General features: G+C 36.8%; 1 protein-coding gene across 2 annotated transcripts in view; it reads right to left on the bottom strand.

The window, feature by feature from the left end:
- CPNE3 (copine 3) overlaps positions 1-18,500 on the bottom strand; it is a 112,322-nt gene that overhangs the window by 85,254 nt on the left and 8,568 nt on the right. For both annotated transcript variants that reach the window (XM_075705897.1, XM_075705896.1), the window contains 13 exons: positions 16,787-16,926; positions 15,964-16,143; positions 14,527-14,601; positions 13,994-14,065; positions 13,086-13,169; positions 11,377-11,466; positions 7,896-7,994; positions 3,738-3,824; positions 3,093-3,152; positions 1,984-2,117; positions 1,475-1,529; positions 1,322-1,373; positions 526-659 (listed from right to left, as the gene is read on the bottom strand). In XM_075705897.1, the coding sequence (XP_075562012.1) occupies positions 526-659; positions 1,322-1,373; positions 1,475-1,529; positions 1,984-2,117; positions 3,093-3,152; positions 3,738-3,824; positions 7,896-7,994; positions 11,377-11,466; positions 13,086-13,169; positions 13,994-14,065; positions 14,527-14,601; positions 15,964-16,143; positions 16,787-16,918 (1,254 nt within the window). In that variant the 5' untranslated portion in view covers positions 16,919-16,926. The remainder of the gene's footprint in view (positions 1-525; positions 660-1,321; positions 1,374-1,474; positions 1,530-1,983; positions 2,118-3,092; positions 3,153-3,737; positions 3,825-7,895; positions 7,995-11,376; positions 11,467-13,085; positions 13,170-13,993; positions 14,066-14,526; positions 14,602-15,963; positions 16,144-16,786; positions 16,927-18,500) is intronic.

The raw sequence follows: 18,500 nt of genomic DNA, 5'->3' as shown, positions 1-18,500 counted from the left end.
TGCCTGCTACTAGGAAGAAAATTAACTCTATCCCAGCCAAAACCAGGACAGTAATTTTCTACGTTGGTACCTAGGTGTCAGGACCAATAATCTTCCATTTCTTTGTTATCTTACTTAATTCTCTCTTTCAGCTATCTGATGTGAAACAAGGTCTAGTTGATTTTTTTCTCAGCTGAGGTTAAATCACTCTCCTATACGCAAAGGCTTAAATTGGACTTTAGCATCCGTATAGAACTGCAAGAGCACTGAACAGAAGATACCATAAATGTGCCAGGTATTTTTAAGTTGATATTTCAACTCTGAAGAGTTTATTTACGTTAATTTAGGAGAGAATTGTTGCGTACAGTCTACAAAGATCAGTTAGCTTTTATCTTGTTTTAAGGGTACCAAACACCAATTCACAAGGTAAATGGCCAGCTGTCGAAACAAGTACACTTACAAGATTAAAAGAGAAAAATAGTATTTATAAACTAGAAGGGAAAGAAAAAAGTAAGAAAAATACACGCACTACCATAAAGAACTTACAGATGCTGTTTGCTGTTGTGTAGCTGCAGCAGCAAATCTTGCCACATGATTTATAATTGGAGAAAAATTTGTTGGCCCATATAACTTCACTTGAGGAAGACAAGCCCGATATGCTTCAACAATGCCTTGGATTCCTAGAGAACACAAACAGATCATATTAATTTTTTCTTATTAGAATTAGGATATTTTGAAGCACTCAGTCTTCCTAAAACACTGTATATCTCAGTTGTTTAAAGTGACGATGCAAAGATATAAAACTAACCATGAAGAAAAAAATAGAACGTTCATGAGCAATGGAGGCCTTCAGCTTGACCAATGCTTAATGCACATACTTAACATGCTTGGCTTTATGTGAATAGAAAGGCCAAATGCCGTATGCTCAAGTGCGTGTAACTGAATTACAACAGTTCTCTTCGCCTCGCAACTTGTGCTAGTTGTTAGTGTGATCAGAGAGGCCATGTTGAACAGGCACTAGCGGAATCATACTGAAACCAGACAACTCCGCACCAGCAGTGAAGTAGAATGAAGTGGCTTGACAACATGAGAGAACCGTTCCCAGCTTACCTGTACTGTGTCCTACCTGTTTAAAACAATTCTTTCATGAATCATTACAGAAGAGAGACCAAATGCTATTTGTAATAACTAAGAAAACGGTTATAAAATTATTTCCTGCTACACAACTAAACTCATTGTTTAGTTAGAGCAACATGCTTCACAGTTCACCTTTCAACTGTTTTTAATCCCTTCACCTTAGACATTTTATTGTCTAGGTCTGATGTTACTTTCTCAGACTTACCATTACAGAATGGGTTTGATGGGTTAAAATTTAATGGGAACTCATGTGACACCTGTCAATACACAAAAGACATAGTCAGGACTGTATATACAATCTTCTCCTGAAGTAAATGCTTTTAGTTGTCTTATGCAGTACATTTATATATTCCATTACCTGAAACGAAGGAGGAATTTGTGCACCAAATCCAAAGGCTGGAAACATCTTATCTCTAAAAAAGGCAATTTTAAAGAAAATGGAGTGAGTGAGTTCCTTTAACAGCTGTCATAGTTCAGTGAGTTTAGCTAATCAGTGCTGCTTTTGATTATTAAAAATGCTGTTTATTAAGCATTAAGAGGCAAAATTAAATGGAAGTTCCCCCCTGTAATTGTTTCAAGGACCAAAACCAGTCTTTAACAGTAAATTGGCAAGAATGCAAGCATTTATTTAAATTAATGCCACTCTTTACATCACAGATGAAAAGCCTTGCTTGTCTGCTGTAAACACAAGCTTCAGCTTGTGATTATGTGATTGTGCAGTGATTATGAAGTCTTTTTTAGCTCTACATTTCAGCTCAGAAGTTTTATTCCAATATATCTGCTGGCATCTTCAACACTGGTTTAAGAAACTACCACAAAAATCTATACAGATCTAAAAAATGTTTTAAATAAAAATCTAAAACTTACGTATCATAATCCTGAATGACCATTCCTACAGACCAAATGGCTGTTAGGTATTCATTAACTCCATTAGGGCTGAGGTAATGCAGAGAGTCTGGAGAGCGAGGGTCTCCATTGGAGCCTGTAAAATCTATGCCCACCTGTCAAATGCAGTATTTATATCAAATTGCTATTTGAGGTAAAATTATGTTTCTTATCTCTGGCAAAGCCAAAGTGAAAATCATGACAGTTGTAAACAGTAGTTACCAAGACATCTATAAATCTAACAGGCACAATACCCAGATGCAGGTTTCTTGGAATATTAACACACTTACAACAATGCTGCTAGAAAACCAGCAGAAGCTCTGCAGCCCTCAGAAGGGCTGAACTGACTTTCAGCTGTCAGGTTTTCACTGTGTTTACTGTCAGCTACCATTCACAGAAGCTTTTCAATAGCTGTTAAATCAATTTAATCCTGTATCTTGCCATACACATTTTTCCTCTCAGAAGTACAACTAGCCAGACACCACACAAGCCTAGAGACAGTTCCTTCTCTGACCTGAGTGGGTCTTCTCTGTTTTGGTGATGAGGCATATTACCAGGGTGAAGACATCTTACTGTTACTTGTGCTCCATTTGGTTCATAACTTAAGGGTCCTAACCCATGTGATGGCTTCTGTATGTTGTTTTCATTAAGCAAAGGGCCTTGAAATCCACCATCAAGGGTAGAAATGAAATCTTTGGTCAGAGGAAGAAGAAAAAAACCAACATCGAACAAAAAACCAAAACAAAACAAAAAAACCCAAAAAACCAACAGCAAAGGAAAGAGCCCTTATGAAAAGGCAACATGAAGTAAATCTAAGAACTGTAATTTTCTCCTTGGTCTCCATCCACAGAGCTTGGCTAGCTCCTAACGAACATAAATACAGGTTCAGAACTTTGTGCCACAATTAAAGAAAATAATTTTTTCTAAACAGACTAGATGGACTCTGGCAAAATGGCTTCCCCCCTTCCTGCTACAGAACAAAAAAAAACCCAAAAAACCCCAATAATCAGATGAAGAGCACAGACAATCAATTATATACTTCAGTTTGTTCCAAAACTCAAAAGCTACTTTATACAGAAGATTTAACTTACTGTGAAATTCAGCTGACACCCACCCATGATGTAATCAAGGAATGTGCATTCTACTATGATCTAAAAATAGAAGTTGAAGATAGAAATTAACTTTTTTTTTAATGGGAGAAAACCGGCAAGTATTATTGCAGCAACTTTTGAGGTTCCAGATTTGTTATCTTCACCCATACAAAGCACTACTTCTACTCTACACATATCCCACCCACCCACTGCAGTAAGGATATTTACATCATGTGCCATCACACACTCAGTGCATCAGAATCAGGCCCTTTACAAAATTACAGGCAGACAACAAAGCAGCTCCAAAAGCACTACCATCTAAAAAACAACATATTATGACAGACTTATCAGATTTTATTTCATGATAAAACAGTGAGTTGGGAAATGGCCTTACAAATTGGTAAGCTACCTTTGCCATATAGATGGCATCTTCAAGAGAAACTGAGGGGACAGGGAAGGACAGACATGTGATGCAGCTGTCAATCTGTCTCCTTATATGAATCAAAGCCCTTAAGTGTTTTCTGTGTCTAGAACTTTCAGACATTTTAAAGTTTCTTACAGTTTGATGGTGAAGGCATACTAGATGAGAGTTGTAATGCCTGAACACTTAAAAACCAAAGAGTCATAGCAGAATATATTACTGACCTCACAGTGCTTAAAGCTCACAATGCCAGAGTTTTTATAGGTTTTTTTCTTCTGTCTTTTCTTTTCATTGATGCACTCAAATTCAACCTGCATGAATGCAAACAAATCCAACAAAAGCACTATAAATATAATTTATGCAAAAAATTTAAAAATTCTTTATTCTAGGACTGATACTTTGGGCTGCTATTAAATATGCAGTTTATTTCAATATCAGGCAAAATTAAACCCAGCCTGTCCCAAATCAGCAAGAAAAACCCCATTATCAAGACAGAAATCCTCTTTTGGGTAAAAGCTTAAAAAAACTCATAGTATCATAGAATCGTTTAGGTTGGAAAAGACCTTTAAGATCATCCAGTCCAACCATTAACCTACACTACCAAGTCCACACTAAACCAATCAAGGGTAGACTAGACTACACCATATCCCTAAGTGCCACATCTACCCATTTTTTGAACACTTGCAGGGATGGGGACTCCACCACCTCTCTGGGAAGCCTCTTCCAATGCTTGACCACCCTTTCCATAAAGAAATTTTTCCTACTATCCAGTCTAAACCTCCCCTGGCACAGCTTGAGCCCATTTCCTCTCGTTCTATCGCTAACTACATGGGAGAAGAGACCAACACCCACCTCACTACAACCTCCTTTCAGGGAGTTGTAGAGAGCGATGAGGTCTCCCCTCAGCCTCCTCTTCTCCAGGCTAAACAACCCCAGTTCCCTCAGCCACTCCTCATAAGGCCTGTGCTCTAGACCCTTCACCAGCTTCGTTGCCCTTCTCTGGACACGCTCCAGCACCTCAATGTCTAACTTTCTTGTAGTGAGGGGCCCAAAACTGGACACAGTCTTCCAGGTGCGGCAAGTACACCAGCGCCGAGTACAGGGGCACAATCACCTCCCTGCTCCTGCTGGCCACACTGTTCCTGATACAAGCCAGGATGCTGTTGGCCTTCTTGGCCACCTGGGCACACTGCTGCCTCATGTTCAGCCGGCTGTCTACCAACACCCCCAGGTCCTTTTTGGCCAGGCAGCTTTGCAGCCACTCTTCCCCAAGCCTGTAGCGTTGCATGGGGTTGTTGTGACTCAGGTGCAGGACCCGGCACTTGGCCTTGTTAAACCTCATACAGTTGGCCTCAGCCCATCGGTCCAGCCTGTCCAGGTCCCTCTGCAGGGCCATCCTACCCTCCAGCAGATCGACACTCCCACCCAACTTGGTGTCATCTGCAAACTTACTGAGGGGGCACTCAATCCCCTCATCCAGATCATCGATAAAGATATTAAACAAGGCTGGCCCCAAAGCAGAGCCCTGGGGAACACCGCTCGTGACCGGCCGCCAACTGGACTTAACTCCATTTACCACAACCCTCTGGGCTCGGCCACCCAACCAGTTTTTTACCCAGCGAAGACTACGCCTGTCCAAGCCATGAGCTGCCAGCTTCCCAAGGAGAATACTGTGGGAGACGGTGTCAAAAGCTTTGCTAAAGTCCAGCTAAATGACATTCACAGCTTTTCCATCATCTACCAGGTGGGTCACCAGGTCATAAAAGGAGATCAGGTTGGTCAAGCAGGACCTGCCTTTCATGAACCCGTTTATTTGTTTACCCGTTGTTTGTTTAGACAACCGTATTTCAATCAGACAAAGAAATTCTGTACCATTTTCCCTCTGAGAATTCTGCTAACAACTTTCTTTTTGGCAAAGACATGGCAATTCAGGCAAAGAATCAATGTTTCCAACAGCCATGGCAGTAATGCAGGAAATAAGAGGTATATGTTTAAGCTTTCTAAAATGTTATTGAGGCTTCATCAACTAAACCAATACCTTAACCTCCAAGTGCAATCAACAGCTAGCCAAGTTAGGCAGCTCCTGCCATCATACAGTCATGATGGCACAATGCAGAATGTCTGGTGCATAAGTAGGCTGAGGAGGTACTCCAGATACGCCTTCTGGCTCAGTGTCAGGAACAGGTTCCACTGCTTTGGCCTAAGTTAATTTTTAATTTTTAAAAAGTGATCTTGCAATGAATCTCAAGCAAAAAAATGCACTAACAAGGCCAGCACCTGAGAAGTCTACATGCCTCTTCTTTACCTTCTTTTTTTTGGACATTTCACCACCAGCATCATTTCTATTTGATGGAAATTGTCTTTCAGGGACTTGTTTTTGTACTATGTCAATTGGTGAGGTACTCATTAATAACAGCCATGGGATACGTAGCATGTACAATCTTTTAACTACATTTTATAATCCTCCAACCAGAGCATACTAACAGGATGCCTAGGGGGAAGATAAGGGAAGGGAGGGCAGGGGGGGAAAATCAGCAATTCTCTAGAGAATGAAAGGCACCCATTCACTCCAAGATCAGCTTTTTCAGCAACTGAGGACTGAGTCACACCCATGCTCACCTCAAGTAAACTTCAAAGAACTTGTGCCAGATCTCCCACAGGTGCAGCTCATGTCAGAATAGTGGGAGTAACTACAGATCACACATGGGAGTATATAAAGTCAAATTCTAATATGCACTGGAAATATTTTACAGACCTTATCAAATTAATCAGATCATGCAGGATTATAGGTTAGTTCCTTTTAAAAATAGAAGAATCCTGGAGCACATTATTTGTGTTGTCTCTTATCTTCGCTTCATCTTACTAACACAGCAATAAGTTACTTACAATAGGTATAGCCACAGTTCTCATGAAAACAACTTTCTTAAAGCATTTCCAAATCCAGAATAGGCAGATTATAACTTAAAATACCTTTTCTTTGAACTCAAAAGAGACCGCACCTATTATGCTACTGGGGGAGCAATGAAAATAGGTATTTTTATTTTCAAGGAGCCCTTACACAACACACTTCACACTGCATGGGAACTCACTATCACAGTTCTTAAAAAAAATATGTGCTTGAGAATATGAACATACAAACCTACTAGGTTTGTTTATTTTATGATAGTGCTCTATAACAAAAGTGCAACTTTGAAAAAAAAGAAAAACATTTGTTGAAAGATTCATAAAATCTTCATTAAAAAAGCAGAAAAAATGATTTTATGAAATCCTCCTGCTCCCCCCCCCCTTTTTTTTTGCGCACTTTAATTACAATAATAATAAGGATCACTGTGAGCATTGAAAGCTTAACTGATACCATCTGGCCCCTGAAAATCTACAGAATATGAGGAAACCACCTAAAAGCTCCAACTAGGCAGCACATGAATTACATGTGTACAATATGAGTCCAAAATTCCTTACAAACAACATAAAACCTTAAGGGGCATTAAACTGAACCATGCATAATTCAAAATTAATTCAGAAACAGGGATCTAGAAGAAAAGCATGGCAGGACACAAAGCAGCAATCAAAAAAAACACTACTGTCAAGGTTGACTCTTCACATTCAACAGCTCTGAAGAATTTAGTACAAATGCAACACAAATTGTTAGAAAAGTACAAGCAGGCACTCAATATTTTATTATTATTAATTATTATTATTAATGCAGGAGCAGTTCTGCAGGTTTTAGAGAAATAAAGGAAAAGATGGTAAAATATTTTGACAACATACATGTCCATAAAACAAAGACTTTTATGTTAAGGTTGCTATGCCACCTTTCTTCTTCTTAATGTAAACCTTGTCTAGGTTTGCAAATCGTTACAGTTTCTAAGAACAGGAAGGGTAATTTCACTTTAAAGAAGAGTCACCTAATGTAACACATTCAACTGCATTTGTGTGCAGTGGCATAAGTGTTGAATTGTTTCATATTCACTAAAATATGTACCAAAGTTGGTAAGTGCCATACTTGAAATAAAGGATTGAATACAATCTGAAAAAAAGAATACTACAAGCTTTGCCCTTCTATCTGCAGTGACATTTGTACTGCATTCTGTCTGACACTCTAAATTTTTTATTTCTGTATTTTTATGATTAGTGAAATTAATTTATGCTGACGGTTGGGTATTCAGATATGTAATATTAAAACCTGTAACCAATATATTAATCCTAGGAAAATGGATGCATAACGTAAATACTGAGTCAGCCTCAACTACAGTAGCACTGTTGTTAGGGTGTAGCCTAACACCACTTCAATACCTGCAAGTCAAGTGACATAAGTTTTGCTCCAAAATGAGTAAAACAGCTTATCAAAAACACACAGGCAGTTTACACTATGTAAAACTTACAGGTGAGGACCGAGATGCTTCCTTCAGTTTTGACATCGTAGTTTGAAAACTTCCTATGAGATCGTGAGACCCATCACTGTCATAGTCATAGCACTCAACCTAAAATGAAGCAGTATTCAGTGTTGGTAACAGAAATGGCCCTACAAAAGCAAACACTGCAATGGCATTTCTAGGTCAGGCAAACCTGAACATCCGAAACATTCCTAAATCTCTGTATCATGGAGTTTTTCCTCACATTGCAGTCTTAAAATTGCACAGATTTGCATCTAAAAATTACAGATTACAAGTGGGTAAAAGCCAATATACCCAGTTTCAGATCAGATCTTCCACCGAAGTGAAGGAGAGATGAGAATACTAAGCAGCGTCAGGTCCTGCATGAACGGGTAACATCAATTATATTGACCTATGTTTTGGGAGTGAGGGGGTGTCAGGAAGAGTAGGAAAACAATCTGTAAGTTTTTTTACTGTCATCATGGATTAACCCATCTTAATCATGGATTAAGAGACTTAGTTTTTCAGAGGTATTAAGGAAATTTAACTATCTCTGAGCACCCTAAAGCTAAAAATGTAGTAAATCAGTTATTCAGTGATCATGAGAGTTTTATTCATACTTTTATATTACTTTATTAATCTTCAAGGTAACTCAGAATTTAAAAGTATATGAAGGTTCAGCCCTAAATCTAGAAACAAGACCTGAATTTTTTTCTTTTTTTTTTTTTTTTTTTTTTTTTTTTTTAAGATTAGCAAATTTAAACAGTCACTATGATCCAAACTTCATGGATCTGAATATCAACTAAAAATCCCTCTTTTCCTGTATTGAATGTTTAATGCTAAGTTTTACTATTCCATCAACTCATCTTTTAACACCCCAACCCACCAAAGAAGGCAGAACAAGCAAAAAATAGATTTTTTTTCTGTTTGAGAACCTATCAGTTTGAGTGAGGATAATTTTTCCACTGTTATTTTAAACTTATAGTGTCCTCAATTTTTTTTTAAAGCATATGCTAATTCCATCCACTTCTGTTATTTTATTTCAGTTTAGCAACAGAGACATGCTAGCTAACTTAACAGGAAAACAAATTAATTTAATAATAATTTAATAATTAATAATAACAATAATCAATCAAGAGTCAAAATAGGAATCCCCCATTATTTGGAATCAAAACATAAAGTTCAAGAAAAACTTTCCTGAATATATATGGCTTAAATCGAACAGCTATTTTCATGTCTATCTTTCCAGACTGAAAAAATTCATTACATTCAAGAAAAAATTTAGTTGATTACTTGGCCACTTAATTTAGGAATAACAAAGTAAAGCAAACAACTTCAACATACACATGAGCTTCTGAGAGGAATTAACTTTCAGAAAACAAAGACTAATGCTGAAGTACAAAATATGATGCATAAATCGCAAGTTCTACACTGTGCAGACCATGCCTCTCTGTGGTGGTTTGCGCTATTCCTACAACATTTTGAATGTACTAATGAATAAATAAAATGCATGCACATGCACTGAATAGCAACTTAAATCTCATACAAGCAGACACAGTACCAACAGACTAGTGTTCATGGCAGATGCAGTGTAAAAAATCTTTTGAATGCCATAATTAAGCCAATCAAATACTCGGCCAAGTGCTTCAGTACCTGAAATTTAAAACTAAAGACATTTTCTGAGCCAAAAGTTATGATACCTGTTCACAGTTAGCACAGTTATTTCTTTTTCCTCTTAAGGGGATTAAAGGTTGTCTTGCTTGATGTATTTGATCCATCTAAGCCAATTTTCAATACTTACTCCAGGCAAGACAGAAATATTTCTTTCATTCCATGTATGCTCTCCTGGTCACACAATAGCACTAGGGAACCATGTGGTAAAATTGCATATATATTTTCCCCAGCAGAACTAGGCATGCTTGTTCCAGATGAAAGGCTCACATTTTCAGCACAGAAACAGTTCACTGACTGCAAACACACTCACATGGAATATGGCAATAAATCCAGAGGATAAAGAATCAACTTGGTTTGTGTATTGCTGGGGACACACAAACTAAGCCATTAAACAGGTGACAAGCCACTCATCATGGAAAAGTTGGTGGTTTTACTTACTATGACAAATAGCCCATTACGTATGCAACTGTGCGCATATAAAAGCGTTAAAAGTATTGTTTAATCCTTCAATAACATTATAATACAATTCTGTTCGCATTTTAATGTTTGAAGTGACAGCTCCCAGATTTCTACGTTAAGACATAAACCTGTCTGTTTGCAAATCTATTTCCTCTGGAAATAAACCTACATTTCTGAGGTAAGATTCCGAAGAAGAGACTTTATTAAAATGATGACAGAGCTGAGAATAACTCCATCTTAATAGATATATTTCAATCAATGGTCTACAGTTTTAGTATGGCTGTTTACTGGAAAAGAGAAATATATTTTCAGTATATGAAAATCTAAGAGCTGTCACAGCTATTTTGGGGAAAAGGGAAGCAAAAAGGAACAAGAAGGAAAAAACACAGAAGCAGCAAGGGAAGCAGGTTCTGGGCTTGTAAAGTTGTTCATTAGTCTGCTCTATAATTATGTATTTAAATCTATACAGGTGCTTGTAACATCCAGATCCCTGTGGCTGTTAAGCATTTTCCAGGACAGCCTCAAGTCATATGACTAATACCTGTCACATGCAGATCATGCTCTCATTTTTCCTTCCCAGAGGAAGAACGGCAAGTATAGTGGTTCATTTCATTTGGGTTTTTTTCCAAGTGCTAAAATATCAGGTTCCTAACGTATTCATAATGGCTTATAAATGGCATTTCGATTGGTTGTTTAGCTTCCCCTAAAGGGAATTCTTGAAGAAAAACATTCAGAAGTTAAACATAATTTAGTCAATGTAAGATTTGAAGATACAAATTAAAGAGCAGTCCTGGTAAAACTATCACTTCACAGGTTTGGTTGACTTTCTGACAGAAAGTTTCACCTGCAGAGAAAAGTTGCTATATCTGGTATCTATAAGACACATTTGGTCCACATCTGTTATCTCAGCTAGTATATTAAGTGTAATTAATTGTATCAGGCAGTATATTAAGAATTTTGTTAGTGCTCCCTGTTGCACCAGTAACAAAGTATTACAAGATTCATAACGTAGAGCAAAGCATTTTCGAGCCTTTACCACATCTTTCACTATACAGTATCTTAACACCACCAATATTGGCTGATGCGACACTAAAACTGTGCGATCTAAGAAAGAAACTGAATTGGACATTTCAAAGCTACTTACGTTCAGCTGTTTTCCCAGACTTTCAAAGACCAACTTTTACCAGACAATGCATCACAAATGTGAGATTTTTTTCCCTAAAACAGGCATTTATCTCTGTGACTTTCAAGTAAGAAGCAAAAAGAGGCAATAAGTATAATAACAAGTCTTCCATTTATTACATATCCTACTTCTTTTTTAATGTGTTGATTCATACACACATTTCATATACACTACCTTGATTGACTTATCCATGTCACTGTAACACAGAGAATTGAGAGAGATTTTAAAGGGCCTCCAAACAGGATTCAGATTGTTTTTAATAACCTAAAAAAAAAGCCAAATAGTATTGTTTGCAAAAGTAGTCATTGCAATTGGTCATACCTTCATACCATGATTTTTGTAAGCAAATACAATTGACTAATGCTGCTGTCAATCACTTCCTGCAATCCAAATCCTAACATATAGGATATAAACAAACTAAACATTCCTAACATCCAGTAGTATTGTCCAAAAGAGGTGGTATCTTTCAAGTCCGTATTTTTCTAGACTGCACTGCGATCAACTATATCATTCAGCTACTATACTGCAAAAAAATTAATCATTACATAAATATTGATATTGTTTTTTTTTAATAAGCACACGCATATATACCTACACACAAACATACATAAAATTGTGACTTACCAAAAAAACATGGAAAAATTTCATTGGAATTCCTGAATACATCAATGCTCTGGAGATTACAATTCACTCCAGCTTATATTTATTCTGAAATGCCACTTATGGAAATGTTCCCTCAAGAAATTCATGGTATAGTTAAGCAGAAACACTGCATGAGGATAAAAAGACACCCTACTGCACTCAGTCTCTCAAGCTGAATGCTAAATAAGTGGTATTTAAGAATACTACTGAAGGATCTTCAGAATTTGTCAACTGGAAAATATCTGTAATATACCAATACGCCAAATAATGATCTTGGAAAGCACAAGAAACTACACACAACAAGCAATACTTAATGAATAATACCTAATAACAGTAATACTTAAACATCCAGCACTGTGGGAATGCAGAGAAAGAAATCTCTCTTTCGAAAATGAAAACAGTAAATAATAGTTAGTAACACAAAGAACTAATCCTCCAGACAATTCTAGGCTGGAACAACAACTTCTGGATCCATTACTGAAATTGAAGATGACTGAAATCCTCATGGAAAAGACACATTTTATGCAGAAGAACCACCTCATGAGAGAAACTATTTTTATAAATCTGACACAAAAAGGATTTATGCTTCTTCAACATCCGTGCTTCAAAATTAATATGGTCACCACTTCAACTGCGCACAGAACTTCAGCTGTGACTAGGGCCTGAGCTTCCACCACGGAGAGACAATTTGAACCTACTGCTACCCTGTCAGTTGCTGCCACAGGACCTCTGCACGTCCTCCTGGGCGTAAGGCTGCTGCTGCTTAAGCATGTTTTCCCTCACTCGACGTTATCCTTGGCTTGCCCTTGCTATGCAAGCAGTCGGTGTAATTACTTTCATTAGTAAACGGTACAGCTAGGTGACACTGATGTAAGAGCCGCACAGTCACAGGAATGCCCAAGCTCTAACCTCAGAGTAGCACCGAGAGAAACGTCCCTGTGTGAGTACGCACTACCTTCTCAAAACATTTATTTTCTTGTAGATTGCAGAAAGTTGAGATTTTTTTTTTTTAAAAAAAAAGTATTTTCCTTTAAAATAGGATGGCATAAACCAGAATTACAGTAAGGTAGACTTCCTGTCCTATCAGAAAATTGGTGGACGAGCTGAGTTGATTTCTACCTGTCTGCATGGCAACTACCAGACCATTCTCTTCTTTTTGTAAGGCACTGTACCTCTAGTGCTGTGACACACTGGAAATCAAATAACCTTAATTGCTGGGTTGTTGACTGAAAATATCCTACCTCTGTTCTGTGAACCATCACCCAGTTTCCATCTCCAGTCTGCTTGTGGAATTCCAGATAAGGATCTGACTTTCCAAAAAAATCCTGTATTTAAGGAACATGTAATTATCTCAGAACAGCCTGTGGCGTGAATGCTATTAAATGCTAGTTAAAACACACTTAGATTAACAAAAAGTAAACTAAATATTCAGGGAACAAAAGCTTTAGATGAAGAAATGCAAGTCTGATTATATTACCACCTTTGAAAGAAAGAAAATGGGGCCTGTCCGTGAATTTAGGATAAAAGTTCTGCAGTGTCCACATACAAAATACCTGACAGTTAAAGCAAAAGAAAACTTATACTCACAAGGACTATGATGCATAGTTAGGAAACTAAGGATTTTATCCAGTTCAAAAAAGTATCATTAAAACAGCTGGGAAAAATAATATAATTTTTTCCATTACTATTTTTTTTTAAATTTTGTTTTTAAGTCCTCCTAAATACAGTATTTTTAGCCAACCCCAAAATATTTAATATAACAGATTTATACACTCCGAGTACACTCTTTACCATTTATTTGAGAGTGCTAACAGGTAATCATTTGTACATCTATTCAAACCAATGGATATACCAAAAGTCCCTTATTTTTATGATTAAATGTAAAGATTTACATTTAAATGGAAGCTTGCTACTCACTGAACATCCCTGCAATGCACTTGTCTTATTTAGAAATAAGTTATAATTAATTTCAAAACAGTCAATGAAGTTACGCTGTAGCAATCTTTCTTCAATTTCTTTTTTAGTGTAAGAAAAAATTTAATGGATTTAATCATTTCAGCAAAAAAAAAAAAGGACATTTTAATGATTCATGTTTTGACAAGATTCTGGTTTTACTACTTTATCAAAGAAACAGTAATCACTTAAATACCTTATTGTCCAGTTTCCTTGCTTCTACTTCCAATACAACCACCCTGTTATCCTTCACTTCTTCTGCTGTAATCTAGACAGGCAAACAAAATAAAATACTTATTTTGTATTCAGGAACTACACAGCTTTCACATATTCACAACACTCCTATGACAGGTCCATTAAAAAAAACCCCTGTCTGCTCACAAATGAAGCATTTAAGAAAATGGGGTGCAGGGAGGGAGGAACAATTTGATTTGACATTGGGATTCACTAGATGATGACCCCGACAATTAAAGCTACTGCCCAAACAGTAGCACATCAGATGCCCTAATTATTTTGATGGATGCAATGAGACTTGTAGATGCAGATGATGGGCTGCTCTCCTTTTGGATGACAAAGTAGTATTAGTGGAGGGGGAAAAAAAATGTTTTAATATGCTTTTTACAGCACTGCAGATTAGACACACAGTGTTCAAGCTACTAATTAAAAAAAAAAAAACACAAAAACATTCACGATAAATGCTGAAGAGATTTATTGTCTTAATTGTCTTACCGTAATACTTCCTCTTCCAGCAGGTCTGCCATTTTTAAGTACTAATGGTTTTGTTAGAGTCCTGCTAGAAACTATCTGCCAAGACAAAATTTGAGTATCAAGCATTATTAGGTCAATTTCATATTGATTTTCAAAGGAATGAAATGAGATAGTCAGGTATTTTTTACTAGTTTTTACTACCTAGTAAACTAAACCTACTAGTTTTTTTTACCTAGTTTTTATTTTCATTATAAAATAATCCAGCCACCAAGCCAGGAAACGTGAAATTACTACTCTACCCTTAACTGGTTTAGTGGTGGACTTGGTAGTGTTAGGTTAATGGTTGGACTGGATGATCTTAAAGGTCTTTTCCAACCTAAACGATTCTATGATTCTACGATTCTATGATTTTCATTTTATGAATTTTTCCTTCATCACGAAGAAGACAGCATTACATTTACTTCCCATGATCTCCTATAAATAAATAGTTCAAAATTTTAAAATACACATCTGGAGTTTCAGGAGCAATATGAAATAAAATGTCTTGTAGTAACACGATACACAGACATGGACAAAGATAATACCGTAAGTTCCAATCTCAAATTGGTCTGAAGTTTTTCACACATACCACTGAAACACATGCAAGCCACGTTTCATAAACAGCTTCAGCAAATGTATTTATAAACACAAAGTTTGTCATGCAAACAAACATCAGCCTCCCCCTGCAGTGTTTCTAGTTGATCTTATTTTATCCTCTTCAGGCAATTCTTTCTCAGAAGTGTGTCTACTCATTCTACAGGTCCATCTTTAAGAATGAATAATTAATTTTAAATTGTTACTGAATTTCATTTCACAATGCCTCCATCTTCATAGTGCACTTAAAATACTTTAGACACAGGGCAGGAAAAATCCCAAAAAGACTCTCCTGAGAAGAAGTGCCTTTGAAGGATCTATTAGAAAGAACACATTAAAATGAAGCTGCCTGATTGTGGTAGCACCAATAGCAGAATTTGACAGGGAAATGGGAGTGAAATCAACAGTAGAAATCAACCAGAATCACTGCTTGCCTTGAGTGGAAAGCAAATCACAAGGTTAACATGGCCCTTGTGAACACTCTTATGTTGCTATACACTAATTCTCTTTTTATGGAGCATAAAAATAAGAATTTGAGTATTAGAATAAATAAACAGCAATTACTACTTTGTGCTCATTGACAGTCCACTTACTTTCAGACCGTACTCTGGACAGTCACCATTCTAGAGTACATTTCAGGGCACCAGCTCAAGACCTTTTGCGACACTGAACTGAGGCTTGAAAAAATAAATTAAGGGAATCCTATTCAACTTAAGAGTACCCCAACTGCACAAGAATATAGTGATAAATTTAAGATAAACATGGTTAATGATTTGCATTAACTTATATTTTCTTAATTCTAAGGTAAATCATCTGCATACTTACTTGTCCCAGTGTACATTCAAATTCTCCTAAGAAGTCATCATCATTCAGATCAAAAGTTTTGTTATCGATGTCATATATTCCAAATTTAAGTTTCTGAACAAGCTCAAAATAGTAATCAATTAGGAATTTCTTGGCAAACTTTGGGTTCAAGGAATTCTTAATTCTTTCTGTGCGATCCACCTGCAGTTAGAAAGATATCACTTTATCCAGTAGTTAAGAAAGATATCACTATATCCAGCAGTTAGAAAGATAGCACTATATCCAGTATTTCACCAACCAAACAAGCACTCAAATCAAAGAACATATTATTGAAGACTTTCAAAAGTTCTTCTTAGTATAAAGCATAAAGCCCTATTTCCCTAAAAATGTTTCATCAAATATAAATAACCACATTATATTACAAAACCCACTGCTATAAGTCAGAGATATTTGAGGACCTGGGGTTTTTTTGCTCCCTGTAAGGAATATCTATTCCTGCATAGGGAAGACCAACATAAAAATGGTATATTGTCAAACCCAGGATGAGACCCTAGTTTTGGAGTACTGTATTTATAAAAGCACATTTAAACATTTGGAACGCTTCTGTTAGTCCACACATAGCTGAATGAACAGTGCTAAAAATCAGACTAGTGTTAAGTATTTATTAGAAAACAATTATTAGTGTGCTACCTGTATAGCTATTATAGACATAATGTAATGAAAAATATTCAGATATGCTGGTATATAATTAAAATATTTTAATGAAATCATACACTCCAGTGTTTTAAAAGGTCAAACAAGTCAGACTGTTTTTAGCAGATTCATGAGAAGCATCAGACTGTACCTCATACCACTGCTGACCACTTGTGTTCTGGAGGAGCACACACAGAGGGTCTGACTTGGAGCCAACATCTTTATCCAAGAGATTGGTGCAGGCAACAGCCAGTTCCACCTTTGTCACACACTGTGCCGCCATTTGTTAAGCTAGAAAGCAGCAACAGAAATCATTATTTTAAAAACTGACTAAAAAGCAAACAACAGAATTGTCACAATGCATTAATTATCTGACTGATCACTAGAATCGTTAGCTTGTCAGGAGAGAGATTTGAGGCTCCAAATGCAAATTTTAAGATTTATGATGTACCAACATTACGGTATTACTGTCATACTCTTGGCTTTGCCACATAGGTATAAAACTTCATTTCAAAATCTGCACATGAGAAATGAGATCAGGTTTCATAGAGTGCTAGAGGAACCAAGTGGGAAACAGGATACACCAAAAAAAAGCACAGTGGTTTGAACTGCTGACAGTAAAACTTCGCAAGCTTTTAATTACATCCTGTAAAGCCGACGTGAATGCCAGTATCTCGTAATGTAGACACTGATAATAATTCAATTAATAAGGGGGAAAAAAAAAAAATCATATATTTGCCCACCAAACCTTTGTAGCAAAATGCTGAAGCCATGAGCATGGTAGAATTGGAAAGGGAGTTCAAGTGGGTAACAGGAATAGGTGATCTTGCTTTAGTAAATCTTCAAAAACAACTACAATTTTTAATAATAGTGATAAACAACTTTGAAATCAAGTAACAACTGCGACTTGGAGGAAGTGTTCCTTCTGGAGGTTCGTTCAAAAAAAGAACAACTGAAAGCTTTCTCACATTTCCTCTTAAGTATCTCAATCTCCACTGGAACTGAGAAGCTCAGCAGATATTGCAAGCCTACAGAAACAACTTCATTATCAGTTATGATTCTATGAGTCCCACTCTGGGATAACGCGCATTTGCAGGCTTAATTAGGTCTGAGCAGCAGATGTTTTCTATATAAAAAAACCTCTATAATTATACTCTTCAGGAATACAGTTGGTCATTTCCAACACCTCTTTGGGAGGTGAACCTCTACAGTACAACAGCCCTTGACACTAAACAGAGTAAGGAAGGAAAGGCATCTTTCTACCTAGCCAGCTCACTTGCAGCATACACATATAGTGTATTTGAACATGAAACTGTAACCCAACCCATCTCTCTTCCTTTCACTGCATTCATATGACTTCTGGTGAAAAAGAACTTTTTTTAAGAGGCAAAAAAGGAAAGAAAAATGGAAAAGAGGAATGATGAACTGAAAAGAGGAGAAAGAAAACACTGTGGTCTGAGGGAATTTTCCTGAGGCTTCCTGTATTCCATTAGGGCACACTTCACACGTCGTCTCTCCATCTCTGTTTTGCTATCCTAGAGATGGACCTTTTAGAGACTGAAGTCAATATAAATGATCTGTAAAGTAACCACTCAAACATCCATGCGCATACATTATTGTTAAGAAGCAGTCAGATTCACGGAAATCCTCCCGTGCCTCCCAAACACCTAAACGTGATTCCATCTTAGAGTATCTTTTGCTCCCACAATTTTACCAAGTTTCAGTTATTGTCCTGGAGGGAAAAAAAGTGAAGCTCTGAGTTCTAAGTATTTAAATTGTTTTTTAGGCTTAGAAATTATACCTTTAAAAAGCAGTCTGCCCCCTTTTTCCCGGTTCTCTTCTTATACTGGTATTTTCCATTCCCT

Source organism: Pelecanus crispus, chromosome 2 (assembly GCF_030463565.1).
Source record: "Pelecanus crispus isolate bPelCri1 chromosome 2, bPelCri1.pri, whole genome shotgun sequence".
Lineage (NCBI taxonomy): Eukaryota > Metazoa > Chordata > Aves > Pelecaniformes > Pelecanidae > Pelecanus > Pelecanus crispus.
This window is presented reverse-complemented; position numbering and strand designations above follow the sequence as displayed.